The 25,168-nt window shown below is 40.4% G+C and overlaps 1 protein-coding gene across 2 annotated transcripts in view; it reads left to right on the plus strand.

Moving 5' to 3' along the window:
• Positions 1 to 3,168: 3,168 nt before the first annotated feature.
• The window catches only part of hdac7a (histone deacetylase 7a), a 278,061-nt gene continuing 256,061 nt past the window's right edge, over positions 3,169 to 25,168 (plus strand). For both annotated transcript variants that reach the window (XM_039746852.1, XM_039746851.1), the window contains exon 1: positions 3,169 to 3,479. In XM_039746852.1, the coding sequence (XP_039602786.1) occupies positions 3,461 to 3,479 (19 nt within the window). In that variant the 5' untranslated portion in view covers positions 3,169 to 3,460. The remainder of the gene's footprint in view (positions 3,480 to 25,168) is intronic.

Consider the following 25,168-nt stretch of genomic DNA (forward strand, 5'->3'; position numbering starts at 1 on the left):
TCCTCTCCCAGCAAGCTTTGTCTTCATCCTCCCGACTCTGCTCCTCGAATGGAGTGAGGCGACTCCTTTTATAGGGTACCTGGAAGTGCTCCAGGTGCTCCCAGATCCTATTCCGTCAGTACTTTGGGCTGTGACTCTGAAACTGTCCAGGTGTCCCCCTGCTGGGTTGAGTTCTAATCTCCAAACCTGTGGCCCCGCTATGAGCCAGGGGGGTTGCCCTCTTGTGTTGCCCTGAATATGCCCTCTCCCCCGATCCTTCCATCACAGGGGCATCCACACACGTACATTGTAATGCACGCAGACCTCTGTACCCCCTTCTACAGATGTATGAAGTCAAGTATATGCAAATACACACATGCAAGTAAATACACAGACAGTATAAACAACATGCAGAGGATCACCTGAGAAGTGGAGGTGAAGGTCAGGTGTACGCTGACTTATGTTCACTGAAACACCCGACAGCCAATGTTTGTACTTTCCTAGAAATGCCTCTTGTCAGACACAAGAATATCAGCATCATTTCATGGGCTCTGTGGAAAGAAGAACACAAGGGGAAAGGGGTGACATGGCCACCACTTACCTCTCCATTTGCATTCCTTAGATTCCTCAGTGTGTCATAGTGGCTCAAAGCTTTGGACTTGAAGCCCTGAGGCTGTGGGCTCAAATCCCACTACTGACACTGTGTGACTGGAAGCAAGTCACTTTACCTGCTGGTGATGCAAAACAAATGTAGTCAATTGCATCTTGAAGGTCACCATGGATAAGGGCACTAGCTAAGTCCTCATTGGAATAATGCAAGAGAAGGTACTGGGAGTCGTATGACGTCACATCTGTTTTAGCATTAGAAGTCCTGTCCCAGTGGTCTTTAGAACAGGTTCCCACTAGAAGTCCAAGGAAGTCCAAGCTCCCTGCAGAAGCCCACCTTTTGTATCCCGAATGTGGTACTGCAGGTGTTTATCCCCATTAGTTATTTGCTCTTTTTGTCCTAAGGGTACCCTGGACTTTAAACGGGCATCTCCCAAAACCCCAACTCTTTGACTTGATTTGTGATTCTTTTACGTTCTATACGTTCAAATTCCCAGACAAACACAGGTGAGTGCATTTGTGCCAGTGCTTAAACCGGGCTAGACTCCTGCACATGTATGCTATGGGCATTATACACACTTCATGTACTGCATATGTACTCACGTACAAGAAATCAGGGGCACACTGGCCATTAGGGCATTTGGACAATGCCTGGTGGGCCACGGACTCTGGTCCAGTCATGGGCCGGCCATTTCATGAAATAAATTTTATGTACTGGTTACTGTTTGACATTAAAATTGTTTTTCTAAACTACTAAGTATTATCAGTCCGGTACTGCGATTTATATAGTCCTATATAATATACCGCATAACGTTATCAAGTTGTTTTAGTTGTCAGTACACAATGTTGAAGCAAAAAATTTGGTCAAAACTGCCTTTTGCCAATTTCTGTTTCGATACCGCTACATTTTGGTTAGCATATACATTATTGCAATTTATTTTATCACATATCTAGTATTTAAATTCTTCGGTACTAATAATTAGTTTAGATTATGTATTGTGCATTTTATTGTTCTCTGGTCGTTGGCGTGAGCGATAATTAGTGATTTTCAGCTGCGATTATTAGTATCATGAAATAAAGTTATAAAGCACAGGATAGGAATTTTTCATATTAGGACGGAACATTTCTAGTTTATCATTAAGTTAATGGAACATTTCAATCAGGTGAGGTTTTCATTCTAACCTCGGTTATAATTTATTCCATTGTAAATGAGCAGCTACTAGGGTGCTGGCACTTGCACATGACATTGATATTTGACATACACTCTAATAACGTGTAAGCCGTATTACTAAACTTTTCATTCGATTTTATTTCTAAGCATGTTGTCAAATTTGAAGTTGTGTCTAAACAACAGAGTACAGATTAAACAGTTTAGATTGAGTTCATATCATAGGTTCATAGCAAGTAGCAAGCTGCGTACTCATCACAAATTTTAAGAAAATGACAATGAATAATGGGCTGAGTGGGTTGATCTCATCACCTTAGTCATTGAAGGATACCCGGGCCGGTTTTGAAACCCAGTCCGCTCCCGCAAGAAGTTTAAACAGAAAAAAGTGCATGCATAGTTGTATGCACATGCAGTATGTTAATATGCATACGATAGAAAATGCAAATACCATCAATGAAATATAGAAACACACACATGCACATTCATACCTTTCTATATACATGCATTTGACCACATATACAGGTATGTATGTCTTCCCACATGCATATGCAAGAATTCACCCAAGTATAAACCTACCCGCTCCATTAACAAACTCTTGTGCAGAGTCCAGTATATACACAGAGACTGAAGCTTGGGCAACGAGACGAGCATCTGATGGCACGTGTGGCGGTGGTGACTTCGATGTCACTCTGGTCTTCTTGGAAAAATATGTTAAAGCCACATTTGACAAAGTGGTTAAGGCTTTGGACTTCAAACCCAGAGACTGTGGGGTCAAATCCTGCTACTGACACCACTGTGTGACCACGAGCAAGTCACTTCACCTGCCTGTGCTTCATTTGGAAAAAAACAAAAGAAATGTTACCAGCTGGATCTTATGTAATATAAGTCGAATTGGATAAAGGCGTCAGCCAAGCAGGTCTGCCGCGTGCACTTGCCCTTCTGTTAACCTGTCTTACTTAGTGTACACAAACGTGCGCACCATACATTGTTGATACACGCGTGTCTTTATGCAGTAAGAACACCATCGTGTGCACACGGACAGTACACACAGCAAGGCCAGATGCACGTGCACATACACCTCATACAAAGAGACGCGCGCACACACAGAAACGAACAAGCATCCCTTGAGCTCACGCGCATGCACGTGCATCGCTGCCAGTTAAACGAACACCCCGCTCGCAAAAAAACAAAAACTTGGGCTGCGTGCTCGTTTGATGTACTGTATCCATGGAGGCGATGTGTAAGACAGGGACTGCGTGTGTTTTTCTTTGTATGTGTGTGTGTGTGTCTGTGTCTGTGGTGGGGGTGCTGATAAGGTCCTTCCTGCCATTGTCTTGCTCCGACTGCCTCTGAGCGCTAACTGTTCAGATGGCCCCGCCTTCTCTCTCTTCCTCTGCGCGGTGACCAGACTGCGCTCCGCTCCGCTGACATTCGAGGCGACAGCAAGAGCCGCTGCTGCCTGCAACCCTCCACTTCTTCTCCTTGTTTGTTTTTCCGCGAACACCTTTTATGATTTATAATTCCTTTCTAACCCGTGGATAATCTGACGCTGTTAAGCCGCGGACTGCGACTGCAAAACACGTATTTTTATTTATTTATTTTTTGTTGGGGGGCCGCTTCTCTTCCGACATCAACTTTGCAGCAACTTTGAAGCTCGCTGTGTTTCATCCCATTTCGGTTTGTGCAAATCTGTGTCTCCTAAACTGGATGTTCAAGTTAGAAACGGGTAAGCATGCATCGCTATTTGGGCTTCTACTCTTTGGGCTGTGGTTGGGAAAGGGGGGCGTCTGGAGATGAGCTCGTGCGGCTCAGTTCTTTGCAAGCAGGATGCTTAGAGGAGTGCGTGCAAGTGGTTACTCGTTCTGTTATTTGTTCGTGTAAAAGGCCAAGTCTTCCCGACCGTCAGTGCTGACCACGGCTGGTGGTCCGAGCTATTCAAATAAAAAAAACTGTTGAGTTTCTCGTAACCCAAGCTTGAGTGAGTTTGATTGCGAGCCCAGGGTTATTACGTTTCAGTGTTCATGAAGCAAAGTCATGTTTCGTGCGTATGCATTTTAACTTTAAGGACCGCGGTCGCTATATCTGCCTTATTCTGCAATGTCTTGTGCAATTAGTCTGGCTTTTTGTGTTTGTGGTTATCTGTTTTTCCCATTTTAAAACAGATCGTTTCCTTTTTCGTTTCCAAACTGATACATTTTTCACGTTATGGGTGGGTACCCGAAAAGATGCTGAGTGCAACACAGAGGGAGTGACTTTGCATTGCTTTGGTGGAAAGTGGGGGGTTGGAGTTGTGCAGTTAAATACTGAGAGGGTCGTGGAGATTCGTAAAAAAAAGAGTGAGCTCTTTGGTGTCGCCTTTTTCTGTTTTTCTTTGCAAAGATTCATGAATTATTATCCATACACATATCTACTGACTTATCCAAGCGTATTCAGTTTTATGATCACCGGGCGCTTGACATAGCAATATTGTAAAGCCAAAGGAATCTGGGGCGGAACGGCAGTTCATTAAAGGACACGAACGCCCATGGACCAAAACAAAACGACAGTTTACATTTGTCAGACAAACTGAAATCTATATCTCTGGATCAGGAATTATTATTATTATTATTATTATTATTATTATTATTATTATTATTATTATAGATGTTGATTAATGTTGTTGTTATATGAACTTGAATTACATAAAGCGAGTTCATTAATGGAGTATTATTGATTTCTATTAATAAGTCCATTTTCTCAGTTCACACATTTCCAGCAGCGGATCACAACAGGCTGGGCCCAACGGCAAACATCAAGTTAGGTCCATGTCCTATTCGATGACAGGTGACAGCCACAAGTGACCAGGTTACACGTGCCGAACAAGTTCGTGGCGCGCAAGTAGTCCGTCCGCTGATTTTATTCACAGATTTGCTATGAGCGGGGGCGACGCTGTATATAGCATGAAGATTTGCGACTGCTCCCAAAAGTCGGATCAGACCTCCGGACTGTTTCTTATTATCGAGGAGTTCGTATGTTCTTCCACTATCTGCATTTGTTTTCGTCTTACTGCGGTTTTCCTTTCACAAAACAAAATGTTATATTTAGGGACCTGAAATTGCTCCCGTATAAGCCGAGCCGACCAATGTTGGTTCCAGCACCGCCTTCAGTTAAATTAAGCGAGTCCGTTAAATGGAGGGCCACTTTAAACGATGCTAAGTGTCTGGTATACGCCGCCTAAAACGGTGCAGTCGTCTGTTTATTGTAGTGCAGGATGCCAAACTTCTTAAACAGCTGTCGTGATACACTTCGTTTTCTGGTGTTTTGTATAACTGTACAGTAAAATCGCTAGTTTAATATTAACAAAGTACGTAATGAAGCACTTTTTCCGCCTTACTTAGGGTTACTTGAGCACTAGACGGAAAATAACAAAAGTGTATCCGTAGAGAAATATTCAACACAATAAAAGCCCATTTAAGACTGTGATTTTTGCCATGTCCATCCACTCGTTCATTTTCCTAACCAGCTTATATAGGGCAGGGTTACGACGGACCAACACAATTATTGGGCTACTCATAAGTACACAGACAGCTTTGCTGTGTTAAAACTAAGTATGCTGCCTTCACTCTTCTACAGTTTGGAGATCACGAGTTGAATAAGAATACAGATATAGCTGACCACATAAAATAAAAAAATAAAAATAGTTGGATGTATCTAGAACACTACCAGCAAAAATGGGTGTTCCATTTGAATATTTTAACAAATAAGGTTTTGGAGAACACGGAAAATAATTCTAATTTAACAATAATAATAATAATAATTTGACGGAAATGTGAAGGAATCGAGTGATTGACTGTAGACATACGGAAACGTGCAATGCAGCATAATCACTTCTAAGAAGTAAACTTCGATAAAGTCGTCCAGCTGCGTCAGAACGGAGGGAGAGCGTATTGGTTAACGGGTGCGCGTGCGTTTGAACGGCCATGCCTGCGTCTGGGCTGCCTGCGCGCTTTCTGAAGTTCCCCACTAGCTGGTGTATTTCTGTGTGCCCGGGGTTCAAAAGTTCTTTTTAAGCTAATTTGAATGTGCAGTGTCACCGTTTATTACAACGTGGGTACGTGGGTCGAAGCGTTAGTGTGGTGAGTCCACCAAAGCAGGTTATAAATTCGGAGCTGGAAAGGTGCAAACGTAATGCAGTGCACGTGTTCTTTCTAACGGTTCTGACATCTGAAAGGACCCGTGCTTTGCTTAAGCGGCCTTATTTATTTATTTATTTATTTATTTATTTATTTATTTGTTTGTTTGTTTTTGTTTCTTTGTTTCTGATAAAAGGAGATTCTTTTATTAATCAAAAACAAATATTTAGCCTAAAGAGTGCGTATTGATTCATTATTTTTTTATTTTTGCATTTTATCTATCTATCTATCTATCTATCTATCTATCTATCTATCTATCTATCTATCTATCTATCTATCTATCTATCTATCTGTCTAAGTCCCCCATTATTCCTACATCATAGTGACAGTACTCTTTCCTTTTCATTTTCACACTACCATCATATTTTCTTGTATAAGTTTACTTCTGAGCCCAGCATATTCATGTAAGTTAAGACACCGTTCTTCTTTCCTTTATCTGTATGCTAACATTACCCAACAAACTATTTGTTTAAGATTGAGGGGTTCCTCCACCACCTAGTATACTATTATCAGTCAATATTACCTGCCTGCCTCTTCCTGACCCTCTTGACAGATATTGAATTTCCTTTGGATGCTTACCCCCCATTACCTGATTATTCCTCCTGATAGTGTGGTTTTACAGTTCTGGTCCAAAGACAGGAAATCCTGAGTTGTATCCCCCCATAAAAAGGAAGCCAAACTCCAAGTATAATAGCCTCACAGGAGAAGGGAAGACATAAAGTTCAAATGGATAGAAAGAAGCTACTGGTGGAGAAATATGTTGCTTGCACACTAGGGGTGGACTTACATGTTTGATGAAGAATTTTAATTGGCTGTATTGTTTATTAAACTTTTGCCTACACGTTTCTGATTGAGAACTTCACTGTAATCTATTTTCATTTTGGTCAACAATTACAGCATAAACATGTGATGGCACTGGGCTATTTTTACTTTGTAATTATAAGGAAGTGGCTGCAAACTTTTTTTTTTTGTCTCTCAGCGTCTTCTTTGGTTGTGAATGGAAGAAGGCAACACCAGAGCTTTCTGCTTCTCTAGCAATCATGTGTCATGATGGACTGAGTCATGAGTCAGGTCCGGATCTCCCCGGCCTTCTGTTGCTTTTTGCACAAGTTTCCTCTCGTGTCTCTGATTTGAAGCAAAAATCTAATAACCTCCTCAACTGTCATGTGTGTCAGTCTGTTGTTATATAGACAGTGAACATAACTTCATATTTCAAGCAGTCTTGAGTATGGGAAATGTGCTATATAAGTAAAATGTATCTATCTATCTATCTATCTATCTATCTATCTATCTATCTATCTATCTATCTATCTATCTATCTATCTATCTAGCTATCATATAGCATTTTTCATATGTGTCCGGTTTTTAAAGCTGAAACAAACTAACTGTCAGCAGCCATACCACCTGCACTTCAGACTAAGTAATCCACCTGAAGGTAACCATGTTTTGGGTCCACCAGTAAATGACTGGTAGACCATGTAGGAAAAGCTTGGGTTGCTGTTGGAAGATATGTTGTGAGGCCAGCAGAGGGCGCTTACCCTGCGGCATGTTTGTTGATCCCAATGCCCCAGTGCACTCATGAGGACACAGTGCTGTAATAATTGGCACCATACTTCAGATCAGAATTTAAATTTAAGGTTCTGACTCTCTTTGGCCATAAAAGAAGAGTAAGAGATCTGCTGATGTCTTAGATAAACTGCCCCCTAATCATCCCTAATTAGCTATTTGTCCGTCTCCCTGCTTTGCCACCTAATAGCTGAACTGTGGGGAGTGTAGTGGTGCAATAATGTCTGCCATTACACCATCCAGGTGGGTGCTGAACTTTGATGATGGTTGAAGCGCCCCCCACTGTCTATGTAAAGCACTTTGAGCAGATTAGAGCACTATATCAATGTAATTAAATTATGATTATTATAGTGCCTATGTGGGTGGCACTGCTGCCTTGCAGTTAGGAGACCCGGGTTCGCTTCCCGGGTCCTCCTTCCGTGGAGTTTGTATGTTCTCCTTGTGTTTGCGTGGGTTTCCTCCCACAGTCCAAAGACATGTGGATTGGTGATTCTAAATTGGTCCCAGTGTGTCCTGTGGTGGGTTGGCACACTGCCTGTGATTGGTTCCTGCCCTGTGTTGGCTGGGATTGGCTCCAGCAGACCCCTGTGACCCCATGTTTGGATTCAGTGGGTTGGAAGATGGATAGAAACTATCTATCTATCATGCCTTTCATCTATCTGTCAGTTATATAGTGCCATTCCTATCTATCTATGATATAGCAACTTTCATATCTATCTATTAATTATTGCCTTTCATATCTATCTATCTATCTATCTATCTATCTATCTATCTATCTATCTATCTATCTATCTATCTATCTATTATTTAGTGCCTTTCATATCTATCTATCTATCTATCTATCTATCTATCTATCTATCTATCTATCTATCTATTATTTAGTGCCTTTCATATCTATCTATCTATCTACAGTGGTGTGAAAAACTATTTGCCCCCTTCCTGATTTCTTATTCTCTTGCATGTTTGTCACACAAAATGTTTCTGATCATCAAACACATTTAACCATTAGTCAAATATAACACAAGTAAACACAAAATGCAGTTTTAAATGATGGTTTTATTATTTAGGAGAAAAAAATCCAAACCTACATGGCCCTGTGTGAAAAAGTAATTGCCCCCTGAACCTAATAACTGGTTGGGCCACCCTTAGCAGCAATAACTGCAATCAAGAGTTTGCGATAACTTGCAATGAGTCTTTTACAGCGCTCTGGAGGAATTTTGGCCCACTCATCTTTGCAGAATTGTTGTAATTCAGCTTTATTTGAGGGTTTTCTAGCATGAACCGCCTTTTTAAGGTCATGCCATAGCATCTCAATTGGATTCAGGTCAGGACTTTGACTAGGCCACTCCAAAGTCTTCATTTTGTTTTTCTTCAGCCATTCAGAGGTGGATTTGCTGGTGTGTTTTGGGTCATTGTCCTGTTGCAGCACCCAAGATCGCTTCAGCTTGAGTTGACGAACAGATGGCGGACATTCTCCTTCAGGATTTTTGGTAGACAGTAGAATTCATGGTTCCATCTATCACAGCAAGCCTTCCAGGTCCTGAAGCAGCAAAACAACCCCAGACCATCACACTACCACCACCATATTTTACTGTTGGTATGATGTTCTTTTTCTGAAATGCTGTGTTCCTTTTACGCCAGATGTAACGGGACATTTGCCTTCCAAAAGTTCAACTTTTGTCTCATCAGTCCACAAGGTATTTTCCCAAAAGTCTTGGCAATCATTGAGATGTTTCTTAGCAAAATTGAGACGAGCCCTAATGTTCTTTTTGCTTAACAGTGGTTTGCGTCTTGGAAATCTGCCATGCAGGCCGTTTTGCCCAGTCTCTTTCTTATGGTGGAGTCGTGAACACTGACCTTAATTGAGGCAAGTGAGGCCTGCAGTTCTTTAGACGTTGTCCTGGGGTCTTTTGTGACCTCTCGGATGAGTCGTCTCTGCTCTCTTGGGGTAATTTTGGTCAGCCGGCCACTCCTGGGAAGGTTCACCACTGTTCCATGTTTTTGCCATTTGTGGATAATGGCTCTCACTGTGGTTCGCTGGAGTCCCAAAGCTTTAGAAATGGCTTTATAACCTTTACCAGACTGATAGATCTCAATTACTTCTGTTCTCATTTGTTCCTGAATTTCTTTGGATCTTGGCATGATGTCTAGCTTTTGAGGTGCTTTTGGTCTACTTCTCTGTGTCAGGCAGCTCCTATTTAAGTGATTTCTTGATTGAAACAGGTGTGGCAGTAATCAGGCCTGGGGTGGCTACGGAAATTGAACTCAGGTGTGATACACCACAGTTAGGTTATTTTTAACAAGGGGCAATTACTTTTTCACACAGGGCCATGTAGGTTTGGATTTTTTCTCCTAAATAATAAAACCATCATTTAAAACTGCATTTTGTGTTTACTTGTGTTATATTTGACTAATGGTTAAATGTGTTTGATGATCAGAAACATTTTGTGTGACAAACATGCAAAAGAATAAGAAATCAGGAAGGGGGCAAATAGTTTTTCACACCACTGTATCTATCTATCTATCTATCTATCTATCTATCTATCTATCTATCTATCTATCTATCTATTATATAGTGCCTTTCATATCTATCTATCTATCTATCTATCTATCTATCTATCTATTATATAGTGCCTTTCATATCTATCTATCTATCTATCTATCTATCTATCTATCTATCTATCTATCTATCTATCTATATATGCTATCTATCTATCTATCTATCTATCTATCTAGTGCTATCTATCTATCTATCTATCTATCTATCTATCTATCTATCTATCTATCTATCTATCTATCTATCTATCTATATTAATAGTAATAACAGGGTTGTTTCCCCAGCTCTCTATAGTTATCCATCTCTGTATTTTTGATTTCTTAAAATCATCACATTGTCTTTATGATGAACAGTCTTTGGTACATCTGACAATTTGTTTGTTAAACTAAATAGGTTGTTGTATCAGCTGTTGGGTAGTAATAATTACAGTTTTGTATTTTGATTAAATTTCCGTTTTTTCTTATTGTGCCTTACAATGTATTTTTTGCTGTCTGTATGACCTTTAAATTAAATTCTGTGTAGCTGTGCTGTTAAGAGTAGTAAAGTAAAAAGAAAAACAAGCCACATTCTTTGTTGGACCACTATTAGGGGGCTCTCTGTAACTTGCCATATGCCTCTAGGTAGGCTGGCACTCCTTTGCTGTGTCTCAGACCCACAAGTGTGCCACGCCATTAATACACAGCACTGAGCTGGATGATTCTGAACGAAGGACAAACAAAGACAATAAAAGACAACCCGCTCTTGTCAGGACCACCTAGGCAGGTGCCAGTCCTTTGCATGCTTTACATTTAGACCCCAGTAAGATGATCCCCCACTCTCACTCCCACACTCAGTTTGTACCCCGACTCGCCCCCTGGGAGAATAGAAATTGAAGCCTGTACTTTCCTAATCAGTAGGGGCCTCCCAATCCTAATGGCACACACACACACACACACACATACACACACATTTCCCCCCTTGGCACTTCCTAAATGCGTCATGTTAAGGCCCAGATGCCCCAGGCTATTTCTACCCTGACTGCCCCTCCATGTGAGCTGTGCCTAAAGTGACTGCCTACAGAATACTATAATCCTCCATTTTCGCCCCCTATGGCTGGACCTGTGTACGTGTTGATGGTCCTTGGATTTTGGTTACATTTCATCCTGTTCTAACTTTCAGGATGTTTGGGGGGGGGGTTGCATAAAATACTAATCGGGGGGGCACTGCCTCACATATTGGGGACTGACTGACCTTTCCTTATTGATTTTCTGGCCATGATGACTAATGATATTATTCCATATTTCCTTTATAATTGATTGATCTTTATGGCTATGTTACTCCAACTTGCAAGTATCTGTCTCAGGGTGTGCCACGGCCCTTGTGGGTTCACCTGGTGTCATTTCACTTGTACCCTTCCAGTGTGGTACTGGACACTGAGAGCTCAAGGTGCACAGATCACAGCGCCATAGTCAGTCCTTAAGGATGGGATGAAGCCTGGGGTCTTGAGGTCTCTTGGTTTGCACCCCTTCCAAGTATGTTTGGTGCCAAGGCAGCGTATTACTTGGTGGGGCACAGAGACCTTCACACAATCCTCTCGGCTCTCCTTTTGATGGCCTGCTGCTCTTTCTTTTAGGCACGTTTTCTTAGTGATTGTCACTATTCACTTTGTGTCAATATTTTGCTGTCTTCCAGCCCACGTTGTTCATTTTCAAAGCCCACCACTACCCCCCCCCCTTCAACATTCCATACTTTGTTGCTCACACTGTTGCTTCTATAATGACTGACTCTCTTTAAGACTATAAACCTGGAGTCACAGTTGCCGTGCAGTTGGTTGCCCAGGAACTATTTATGGACACTTGTGATCTGAAAGGACCACTTTGTTCTCTAGCATGTCACTTAATACCTCCATGCATCCCCGTCAAGATCTGTAATCTCCTTTTGCCAAAAAAAAGGCAAACAGACACTTTAATAATGTTCCAAGTGAAAGCCTGCTGCTGGACCCCCAATGAATCTGAGTTAACCCATGAGCCACAGACACTTGGGAAAAAGACAGCAAAAAAGGGAAAAGAAAGAAAAGAAAAGACAAGCAGGGCCGGTCTGATGAATGTCAGCATCCTCGGAAACTCTTATCATGGGCTGGGACGCCTCATCTTGTAAAATTACTGCTACCCGGAATTGCTCCTACTTGTCGGTTGCTGTTAGCTTGGCCTTTGGCATTTTAAGCAAATAAACTCATTGTTACGAATTGTAAAAAGACACCACAGCTAATTAGGGTTTGTTATTTCACCCTAAAAACTGCAATTCCAGTTCCTCGTGTGTTGAGCCGCCGTGTGTGGTATTCATGCTGTTGTATGAGCTAGTTACACTGGGAAGGCTTTCCTGTTTTTGATGGCATTTTCTTCATGTCTCTGCAACTATGAAGGGACATATTATAGTCATGGATTAATTATATAATATAACATAATGTAATATAATATAATAAAATAAAATAAAATATGATATAATATAATATAACAGCGACATGGTGGCACAGTGGGTAGTGCTGACCCTCTCCATCACTATACTCCTATTCACCCGCCAAGGTCCTGTTATTCTGGTAGTCTTGTTGTGCCCCACATTAATCTGCGCTCTGTGGGTGACAGGGCCTTCAGCTCCATGGCACCCAGACTTTGGAATGACCTCCCAAAATTAATTAGATCAGCTGACTTAATTCATTCTTTTAAAAACAACTTGGGCGGCATGGTGGCACAGTGGCACAGTGGTAGCGCTGCTGCCTCGCAGTTAGGAGACTGGGGTTCGCTTCCCAGGTCCTCCTGGTGTGGAGTTTGCATGTCGGTCCCGTGTCTGCTTGGGTTTCCGTCCACAGGTTAGGTGCACTGGCAATTCTAAATTGTCCCCAGTGTGTGCCCTGTGGAGGGCTGGTGCCCTGCCTGGGGTTTGTTTCCTGCCTTGTTGGCTGGGATTGGCTCTGGCAGACCCCTGTGACCCTGTAGTTAGGATATAGCAGGTTGGACAATGGATGGATGGATATAATATAACTGTGCAACCCATCTAAGACGGGCTAAAATCTAAGTTATGAATGTAGACCTCAGTGCTAACATTTACCATGCTCCATGTAATGCATAGGTCTCTGTCTATGTGTCTGTCTGGTTGCTATGTCTCTTTCTTTCTAACAGATGGCACATTACAAACAGTGCTCTTATGAAATACATGCCAAATAGCATATAAATAGCACACACACATGCCCTTTATTTGTCGTTTAGACAGATGACGCATCACAAACATTACTACTGCATTTATGATTCCCATACCAAATGGCGTATGACAGAGATATGTGCATTGCATTTGTCATTTCAACAGACGGCGTATCACAAACATTAGCACTGCTTTTATGAAACACATGTCAAATGGCATATAACACAGACATATGCACTTTACTTGTCATTCCAACAGATGACACATCACCAACATTAGTACTGCATTTATTATTCCCATACCAAATGGCATATGACAGAGATATGTGCATTGCATTTGTCATTTCAACAGATGGTGCATCACAAACATTAACACTGCTTTTATGAACCACATGCCAAATGGCATATAACAGATACATGTGCACTTCATTTGTCATTCCAACAGATGACGCATCACAAACATTAACACTGCTTTTATGATTCTCATATCAAATGGCATATAACAGACATATATACACTTCACTTGTAATGCCATCAGATGGTGCATCACGAATATTAGCACTGCTTTTATGAAACACATGCCAAATGGCATATAACAGATACATATGCACTTCATTTGTCATTCCAACAGATGACGCACCACAAATATTAGTACAGCATTTATTATTCCCATACCAAATGGCGTATGACAGAGATTTGTGCATTGCATTTGTCATTTCAACAGATGGCGCATCACAAATGCTAACACTGCTTTTATGATTCTCATATCAAATGGCATATAACAGATACATATGCACTTCATTTTGTTATTCCAACAGATAGCCCATCACAAGCAGTGCTTTTATGAAACACATGCCACATAGCATATAACACAGACATATGCACTTTACTTGTCATTCCAACAGATGACACATCACCAACATTAGTACTGCATTTGTTATTCCCATACCAAATGGCGTATGACAGAGATATGTGCATTGCATTTGTCATTTCAACAGATGGCGTATCACAAACATTAGCACTGCTTTTATGATTCTCATATCAAATGGCATATAACAGATACATATATACACTTCACTTGTAATGCCATCAGATGGTGCATCACAAATATTAGCACTGCTTTTATGAAACACATGCCAAATGGCATATAACAGAGATATGTGCACTTCATTTGTCATTCCAACAGATGACGCACCACAAATATTAGTACAGCATTTTTGATTCCCATACCAAATGACGTATGACAGAGATATGTGCTTTGCAATTGTCATTTCAACAGAAGGCACATCACAAACATTAACACTGCTTTTATGAACCACATGCCAAATGGCATATAACAGACACATATGCACTTCATTTGTCATTCCAACAGATGACGCATCACAAACATTAACACTGCATTTTTAAATCCCATACCAAACGGCATAACAGAGAGATATGCATGTCATTTTCCATTCCAACAGATGGCACATCACAATCATTAACACTGCTTTTACAAACCCCATACCAAAAGGGATATAACAGAGACATATGCACGTCATTTGTCATTCCAACAACTGGTGCATCACAAACATTAACACTGCGTTTTCAGTTCCCATACCAGAATGACATGTAGAATTAGGATTTGACAGAAGTTTAATATATAAATAAATCCAGAATGTGACCCCCAGTTCATTGCGAAAGACACCATGTACAGCATTCAGGGAGGACTAACCACTTCACCCCACCTCCATTTTATGCTTAATATTCAAACCACAAGCTTTGGGGTTACGCTGAGTCTCTCCCTTTTTCTTAATCTTTTGGTGTTTTTAGGAAGTTTACCACAAAGTATGCTGAGGAGGGCATAGGCATCAAAATATACTGGAACCTCTGGAAGCCTAGCATCAAATTCAAAAGGCAGGCTTTGGCATGCAGTGGCCCAAAATGGGGTTAAGGCGTTTAAATCAAAATATATTCAGAAATGCCCCACAGGGCAGAGGATAACCGTAAGCCACTGATTTTTAGGGCAAAAACAAAACTCTTCTATAGTGGAAGAGGAGTATTAGAAGATTACAAAAAAGAGAAATAAAGTATGGAAGAGAGAAAACCTGAAGCAAAAAATAGTAAAAAAAAAAAAAAGGCAACACAGAGCAAATACAGTAGATCCAGTCAGTAATCCAATTATTACAATACAAAAAACAAAAATATTCAGTAAAACTTAATAACTTAACTCAATAATGTTTTTAATGCTATCCTGGAGGGCCTGATTCTCTGCCTGGAGTTAATAGATAAACAGTAGTCTCCCATCATATCGTCATGTTGGTCCTGCGCCCCCAATACTGTAATTTAAGGGAATAGGGCACAAACCTAAACAGGAATAAATGATCACAAAACAAGCATAATTCTCACTTAACAAACAAAATAATATTAAAAATGTAACACACAAGATGACCAAGCACCTTATCAGTAAAACGAGCTAAATTATATTTAATAAAGAACACAAATATTACATTAAAGAAAACTGTACTTGAGCCGTGGCCCTCTGGCTAAGCTCTAACAGGTGTGTGACACTGGTGGACTTTACCATCCCACACCATTTTAGCATCTTACGTCCTGTGGAAAAGGTTAGGACGAAAACAAAATAAGCTACCAGGCTCTCTTTCCATCCAGACAGGCAACTGCATTCCTAGTGCCCAGGGGTTCAAGGGTTAAGATGACTGCAGCCCAGTGGCAGGAAGCAGCAGGATATCCTGTCTCAGAGAATTCCGGATCTCCCCTCCATTTCACTTCCAGCGACCAAGAACTGAGAGCAGTGAGAACGTGGAAGAAAGTTGTGGGCCTTTACCTGTGCGCCATTAAACTCCTTGGATCTCCCACAACTCACCCCTCCAATCGAGGGAGGCCAGGAGTGAGGAGATGTCTTCATGGTTTAGTTGTGAGCCTTTAAAGGTGCAGATTGGTGTTGCAGTTGTTGTGGTGCTGCAGTGAGACAGAGCAAGACAAGACCCTGATATTCTTTTGTGAAATCTAGCGTCTCCCTCAAAAAGCTTGTGTTTTATACTTTGAGCCTTTGCAGTTTGACAAGTGGTTACCCAACGTCCGATGTCGCTTCTTCTATTTTCAGGCTGCAAAGTACTAACCGTTCATGGATGGGTCAGTAGTCCATCACAGGGCACACTCACAGCCACCCAGCCGCCATATATTCCAATGCTGACATCTGAAGTCACTCATTTAAGAGAAGGCACAAAGTGGACTTGAACCAGGGTCTCAGTGTGCTGACCAATGTTGAAAATTAGATCATTTAAAATGGGTAAGAGGCAGTGTGGCCCCCTAGTGGACAAAGCAGTCAACTGTAAAACATGACATTGCTAATTCTGTCTCCAAAGAGAGCAGTTTAGAAGGAATTTGATCCCAGATCTCCATAGCAGTGACATTCAACCTTCTATCTATCTATCTATCTATCTATCTATCTATCTATCTATCTATCTATCTATCTATCTATCTATCTATCTATCTATCTATCTATCTATCTATCTATTATATAGCACCTTTCCTAACTATCTATCTATCTATCTAGATACCCTGGAGGGGTTGTCTTTTGAGACCCTGAACTGTTTCGTCATGTGGTGGGTGCGCCAACGCCCTGTACCAGTGCTTGCTCCCCAACCTGACCTGACTTTAGAGGAATGGCTGAGAAACACACCTGAGCACTGCAGGCGATTAGAGCATCTTGGCTTCTCCCCTAAGTATTACTTTAGCGTCTTCAACACGCGTTTCCTGTGTCGTTCCACTTTATTACATATACTTTTATTTATGGCCTTCAAAGTTGTGAATGCTTCATATTTATGAATTTCTTGAGTTAATGCCAATGTCTGTTTAGAATTTCATGTGAGTAGCCTCATTAGAAATATATTTACTGAAAAAAAAAATGTTGCCATGTCCAATACTTATCTCCCCCATTGTATGTGTGTCCCAGAATTAGATGGCGACCTCATCCTATAAGATTGCAGTTGTGGTGTCACACACAGGCCGTCCCAGATGTTGTCCGGTATTGGTCATAATATCAATACACCCTTCCATTTCTTTATCCTGTAGATCCTAATCCCAGCATGCAGAAGGTGCAAGGCAGGAACAGCATTTGGACAGGGTGCAGGGACTTCACACATAACATCAGAAATGGAAAGATCAAAAAAGGAAATCATGTAACACGACAGTCAAAATTATTAACCCAAAAAATGAAATAAACTGGGCACCATTCAGCATGCAGATGATATCGTGATTGTGATGCGCAGAACATTCTCATCCCTGGCAGTTTGACCTCTCATCTTTGTGAAGGGTAAACCTGGCACTGAAGTTCTAAGGCTCCCCTCAGTGGATGGGGTGGGACAGACCCAAACAAGCCCCTGGAAGTCACCTCTGATGGGACAACAGTAAACTTGTAGCTGTGGTTGGACTTCTCTGTCATGTTCAGGATGGTGTCAGCCTCAAGGCTGAGTTGATGATCCCATGTAAAAGCTTGGCAGAGGAGGTCACTACAAGGAGCTGGGGATGCAGGGCAGTTTATGGTGGAAACCTGAGAAGTTGTCTGCCTGGTATGTCTATCACTGGAGTGCTTTATTGTTTATTTTCTTTGTGTTCTGCCTTGTTTGGTCTGATTGAGGATCTTCCGATGTCATATCACCACCATCCTAAACACCTCATCCCACACCCTCAGCAATACTCACATGTAGACGATGTAATGGCCAAAACCAGGCCGTGACATGTCCTCAAGGTGGTCTGTTCCTCTCATATGAGTGGAAACTGCTGACACCTTCTGAGTGACGCTGTCCTGATAGACATGAGGGGGAAAGTTACGGAGGAGAGGGACAGGCTTGAATTTAGCAAGACCAACATTCCTACAGCAGAGGCTTCGGTTAGCCAGCTGAGGTTTCTGTTTCACCTTTTCCACCCAACAGACTGACGTCACTTGGCCATGAGCTGCAACATTCATCTTGTTTTGGTGGAAAATTTCCAGGGCATCACTAGAGCTTTTCTGTTCATCGATGCCCTTCACATGTGGTGGGACTTAGTGGGTCAGGGGGGTTGTGAAAGCTTGTGAGCGTTGTTCTCTGGGGGGCTCCCTGGAGGGGACTTGTCTACACGTGACTGGTGAACTGGTGACCACACACTCTTGACAGGAGCCTCCTGATCAGACGCAGCTAAATGCACTGGGGGGGCTTGTCGTCACTGCCCACGCAATGAGGAGCCTGGAATGGAAAAATACGTTTGATATTTTGTGTCATGCGTTTATGAAAAATCAGCATAAATGGCTCTTGTTTGAAAGACGTGCACAGCATGCGTTGTGTTTACCGAGTGAACACCTCAGGGCTGAGAAGCAGATGATCTGTGAGAGGGAAGTGCAGACGGCAGCTTATCACTGGACATTACAAGACGCTGAGATTTCACCAGAAGCCATTTATTCACTGCTAGGACACACAGGGCTGGACTGCGTTTCACTAGCAAGACAGACTGAAGCCCCCTGGCAATTAGGAGATCCACCGTGACGTAGCAATGGCTGCCAGAATTTATGAGCACAAATACACAGCTACTGTACGTTTGATTCACGAGGAAGGATTTTAGTTTATTTAATATTATTAAAATCTACAATGAATTCATGACAATTCCTAGAATTTAGGATTATTATTAATGTACAGCAATACTGTGTTTAATTAACAATAAAATACGAAACCCATTGGTAATTATAAAATCCACAATGAATTAGTAATGATTACTGGAATTACACAGTTGTTTAATTAACAAAAAAGATTTTAGTTTATATAAAATTATTAAGATCTGCAATGAACAATTCCTAGAATTTATGATTAATATTGTATAGCCATACTGTACTTAATTCTCAAGAAAGGATTGTAATTGCCTTTCAATTATTAATATCTTCAGTTAATTAGTAATAACTACTAAAATGCATGATAACTATACAGGTATATTTAATTAAGAAGAAAGCATTTACAATTATTATAACTCCAATAAATTAATAATAATACAATGTTTGGTTATTATAATTCTATATTTAATTTTAAAGGAAGAATTGCAACTAATTTGTTATAATTCTAATTAATTAGTTAATTTATAATAATTACTAAAATGCATGCTTATTATAATATATATTTAATTAAAGAGAGAAAATTGAAAAAATAAGCTCAGAGGAAGCAATTATTTCCATATTTCTCTGTCTTATGCATCCATCTCATCAAATGTATTAATTTAGGTATGTTTACGAGCCTTAAATTGTACGCAGTTTGGCTCGCTGTCTCTCAGGGGTGGGGATCGATCTGCTCTTAACTTAATTTTACTTTTTGTTAAAAATGGATTGATTTGTATGGATTGCAATAATATTAATAAAACTTTAAAAAAAAAATTTTAAAGTTAGAATTGCAACTAATTTGCTATAATTCTAATTAATTAGTTAATTTATAATAATTACTAAAATGCATGCTTATTATAATGTATATTAAATTAAAGAGAGAGAATTGAAACTAATTTGCAATTAATACAACTCTAATTAATTAATCACTAAAAACACTAAAATGAAGTATTATAAGGCTATATTTAATTAAAAAGAAAGAATTAAAAAAAATTGCAATTTTAATATAACTTATTAAGTAGTCAATAATAATTACTAAAATGCATGATTATATTATAAGGCTATATTTGTAACTAATTTGCAATTATTATATTCACAATTAATTCGTAATATATTTAGTTTATTTTACTTACAGTATATAGTGATAATTTATTATTGTTACTTTTATATTTAATTGGTAATAATGAGTGCCTTTTACTATTTTCATATTTATTTTAATTGGTAAAACTACAGCAATTAAAAATTATTGTTAAATCTAAATTATTACCAATAATTGTTGCATTTTAAAATCTATATATTTTTTATATTTAGTTAGCACTAATTAACTACATTATTTTTTCTATTAAATTTATATTTAATTAGAAAAAATGGTTTCAGATGTTGTTATTTTATATATATATATATATATATATATATATATGTAATTTGTAATTAGTAACAGTTATGACACTTTATTATTTTAGTATATTTATATACTGTATGTTTTATTATTATTATTATTATTATTATTATTATTATTATTATACATAATTAATAACAAGTACATTTTATCACATGTATAATTATTACACTTTAACATTTTACTTTTATATATATAAATATACATTTTCTATTTTATATACATACTTGGAAATAATTATCACAATTTATTATTGCTATTCATATATTCATATTTCATTTATTACATATACTTGGTAACAGTTATTACAATTAGTAATTATTCTTATATCAACATATATATGTAGTAATAATCACTGCAATTTTGTATTTGTGTAAACATATTAAAGTTATTACACTTACCATAATTATTATATCTAGAGATAATTAGCATCATTATTTGTAATTGAAAGTTAAACTAGCATTTTATTTATATTATATATATATATATATATATCTCATCATAATCATTATTAATCATTCTTATTATATTTGTCTGTAATTAGTGTAATTGTGATATTTTTTCAGTATCTGTTCATACTTTTTTATGCACCCGTGGCTAATGGCTGTTATGTATTCCAGTGAGTCGACAGTATAAACACAGTGTAACTGGTCTCATTCTTTACACTTGGTAATAATCTAACTGGTAGAGAGTCATAATGGTTATCATCCCAATCCTTAATCTCCATTGTGACGCCCATCGTATGCGCCGCTTGTTCCTCACAGTCCCAGGCCCACTTAATCCAGTTCAGAGTCCTGGTGAGCCCACAGCGTTGGAAGGCGAGAGAGACGACCATGGACTGGTGCCAGGCTGGCATAGGGGCCACAGATACACACACACACTCACGTGGGTCCAATTTTGATTGGCCAGTTAACCTCACCTATGAAGTCTTCCTATGAAGTCAGTAGACGGATTGGGAGAGCATGGGGGGTCATGAGGTCGCTGGAAAGGGGTTTGTGGCGCACCTGATATCTCTGCTAAAGGACGATGATCCAAGTCTTTAAAGTCCTGGTGCTTCCTGTTTGTAAGACATGGACGCTATCCAGTGACCTGAGATGAAGACTGGACTCCTTCAGTACTGTGTCTCTTCAGAGAATCCTTGGGTGCCACTGGATTGACTTTGTGTTGCTCACAGAGTCCTGAATGAGGCACATCACCTGCATTTTGAGGGAGCGTCAGTTACAAGCACTACAGCTATGTGGCACTATTACCTGAGGGTGATCCTCATTGTGTCTGGACCAGGCCACATAACACATGGCTGCAGCAGATAGAGGGTCATTTCCAGAGGATGGGACTGGACTGTGTGTCTGCCCTATTGCTAACCAGGATCCCGAGCTGTTTCGTCATGTGGTGGGTGCAGCAACACACTGTACCAGTTCTTGCTCCCCCAGCCTGACCTGACCAGGCTCTGGTGCCTAACCTGATTTGAGAATGGCAGTCCACTACAAGCTAATGCCTCTCCATGTTGGACCTTCCCCTCCTTCTTTTTGTCAAGATCAGATCAATCATCAACCCCCCCCTTTTGGCACTCATGGATCCCTCTTGAAAAGCAGGACCACCTATGAACAAGAAAGGTCATAAAGTAAGAGCCCAAATGCCTGACACTATTAAAGAATGGGGTGATCTGAGCCACTAGAAGATGAGGAGGAAAAGGCAAAGCAGTCAGCAGGTTAAACCACAAGCATCAAGGTCAAAAGCCAAAACGAGAAGAGTGAAATATGCTGCATGCCTGCGTGGTATGGAAATTATGATGAATACTTGGTGGGAAATTTGACTTGTATAGCCTTCAACAGCGACCTCACGTTTCACAATAAAGCTCCACGGTCAAAATGCAAAGTGAACAGAACAACGTGGGAAGGTGTGACGTAACAAATGGTAACCGGGAGAATTCCCATGGCATCTGAAGGCAGGGGTTCCATGGTAATCACTTAGACAGTGTGTGCTATCAGCATATATCATCTACGAAAATGTAAAACAGAGGCCCACCAATGCGATTATTGAGAACAAAAAGGAGCCCTGAGTGCTGGACGAGCCGAAATGAGCCCCGTTATGAATCCCCCTTTTAAGAGTCTGCTTTAAAATGTCCTAAGGCTGCAGGCTGCACTGCCCTCTGGAGGATCCTCACAGCATTACACTCTTACAGATTTGACTCTGTAGCCTTCATCATAAGAGCTCCCCCTGCTGGATACACAGATTTTTTTTTTGTTCACCATTACGCTGGTGGTGTAATGTAGTAAAGTGGTTAAGATAGGGGTGTCGAACTCCAGGCCTGGTGGGCCGCAGTGGCTGCAGGTGTTCATTCTAACACGTTTCCTAATCACTGACCAGTTTTCACTGCTCATTAACTTCATTTTAGTAGCCCTGTTTTTAAGGATTCAGTCCTTTGAATTGATTAGTTTGTTCATTAAATGACAGCCAAACAGAAACGAGATGTGAAACAAGCCAACAGAGGCCCAGCTAAACTGGGATTTCCAACTCCAACCAATCTCTTGATGAGAAGCCAATTCTTGCTGTTCATTAAACCCATTATTTAATCCCAAGGCTTGTTGCTGCTCTCATTCTGCCACAGCAGACATTTCCAAAACTGTTGATTTTTCTGTTTTTTCTAAGAACACCGTCAAAATGTTTTGGTGACCTGAGAGATCAGCCTTACTGAGACCATCACCTTTCTTTATATTCAGATATTGTATGGTGGGCACAGGTGAGCTGGTCATGTGGTGGCTTGTTTTGTGTCTCATTGTGTCAAAAGAGACAACTAAGGGGCCTGAGTCAAGGAAATTAAAACAAAGGCACAAGAAGTGGTCACTAATGAAGAAGATGGTTAAAATGAAAACCTGCAGCCACTGCAGCCCTTCAGGACTGGAGCTGGACAACCATTGGTTAAGGCACTGGACACTAAGACACTTTATACACCAAGGGTGCCAGCTCAGTCATCGACCTCTGTGTGACTGTGACTGAGCCATTTAGTCTGCTGTGCCCTGATTTTAGAAAGATTATAAGCACGAGCTCGCCCAGTGTCAGGGCCTATCCTGGGAGCATATGGGACAAGGCAGGAACGAGGACTGGGCAGAGCATCAGTTCATGTCAGGGCCCAATGCATTTATAAAATATTGTAGCAACCTCACCATGACAGGTTTGAAGGAAAAAGACGGAGCAGGACAAAGAAGGGATTGCAGAACAGTTTACTCAAAGGGTCAAATAAAACATACACGAATGTAAAAGCAAAAAGGAATAACTTTGAACTTGAACTATTTACAGTTATCTATGAATCTCTTATTCTTATGGCCCTGAGAGGTGCCATCAACAGACCAAAAAAAAACAACCTCCAGTTCCACTTCTGTAACCCACCTCACGTACCCCGCACAGCTCCTCCTCTCTCCCCCTCTACACCTCCTTAGTTGTTCCTTGGACCATCCAGAAGCCAACGCCTCCATTCGCCGCCCATCCATTTAGGGTGCTGCCCCTTTTCTTCCGTTTACTGTCAATCATATCCCCAACGTCAGTCCTCTGCAGCCTTCTCTGTCCTCCCCGCTCTACCCAAAAGGGCTTCACCTCAGCCAGGATGCTACACTGACTTTCATTATGTAATGGCATTAGGTAAAAGGTTGGTTGTTTATTAAAGCGTCTTAAAATGTATTCATGCCCTTTGAAAGTTTCACATCTACTATATGACAAAAGGCAAAGGTCTGTGTGCCCAGTCCCTCTGAGCAATCTGATTGGTCACTTTGGCTTTGGTGCGTGTGGATAGTTTTATTATTCACAGTGGAGTGAGTTTAGCTTTTTGGTACTGATTAACTTCAAAGACTCTTTAATGGCAACGTGAAAACAGATCTCTGCAAAGTGGTCTGATTAATTACAAATATGAAATGCAAAATAACAATTTGCGTAAGTATTCAGGTTTCATATCTACTTAATGCTAAAACATGAAGATCTGTGTGTCCAGTCCCTCTGAGCAATCTGATTGGTCACTTTGGCTTTGGTGTGATTGGTCAGTTTGTCTTTGGTGTGATTGGTCAGTTTGGCTTTGATGATGCAACAAAAGAGGAAGTGTAAGTGTGAGATGCACAAGGTTTCATATCTACTTAATGCTAAAACATGAAGGTCTGTGTGTCCAGTCCCTCTGAGCAATCTGATTGGTCAGTTTGTCTTTGGTGTGATTGGTCAGTTTGTCTTTGGTGTGATTGGTCAGTTTGTCTTTGGTGTGATTGGTCAGTTTGGCTTTGATGATGCGATGAAAGAGGAAGTGCGAGTGTGAGATGCACAAAGTTTCATATCTACTTAATGCTAAAACATGAAGGTCTGTGTGTCCAGTCCATCTGAGCAATCTGATTGGTCAGTTTGTCTTTGGTGTGATTGGTCAGTTTGTCTTTGGTGTGATTGGTCAGTTTGGCTTTGATGATGCGATGAAAGAGGAAGTGCGAGTGTGAGATGCACAAAGTTTCATATCTACTTAATGCTAAAACATGAAGGTCTGTGTGTCCAGTCCCTCTGAGCAATCTGATTGGTCAGTTTGGCTGTAGTGGTAATGACAGAGTCTGAGATCAGGCGTAGTGGGAAGGCACTTGAGAGATGGAGCGTCAGGGAAGAGACGTTCACACATACATGAATACAAAGGATGAAGGAATAACTAAAGGAGTACAAAGGACGAGAGATAGCAAACATTGAATTATTCTGCTTTTGACAGGTAGTGTGGCTAGTTTTATTATTGACAGTGGAGTGAGTTTGGCTTTTTGGAACTGATTGAATTGAAAGACTCTTTAATAGCAAAGTGAAAATAGATCTCTGCAAAGTGGTCTAATTAATTACAAATATGAAGTATTTGTACAAGTATTCATATCTACTTTATGATAAAACATAAAGGTTTGTGTGTCCAGTCTATCTGAGCAATC

The sequence above is a fragment of the Polypterus senegalus genome, chromosome 3 (genome assembly GCF_016835505.1).
Source record: "Polypterus senegalus isolate Bchr_013 chromosome 3, ASM1683550v1, whole genome shotgun sequence".
Taxonomy (NCBI): Eukaryota; Metazoa; Chordata; class Cladistia; order Polypteriformes; family Polypteridae; genus Polypterus; species Polypterus senegalus.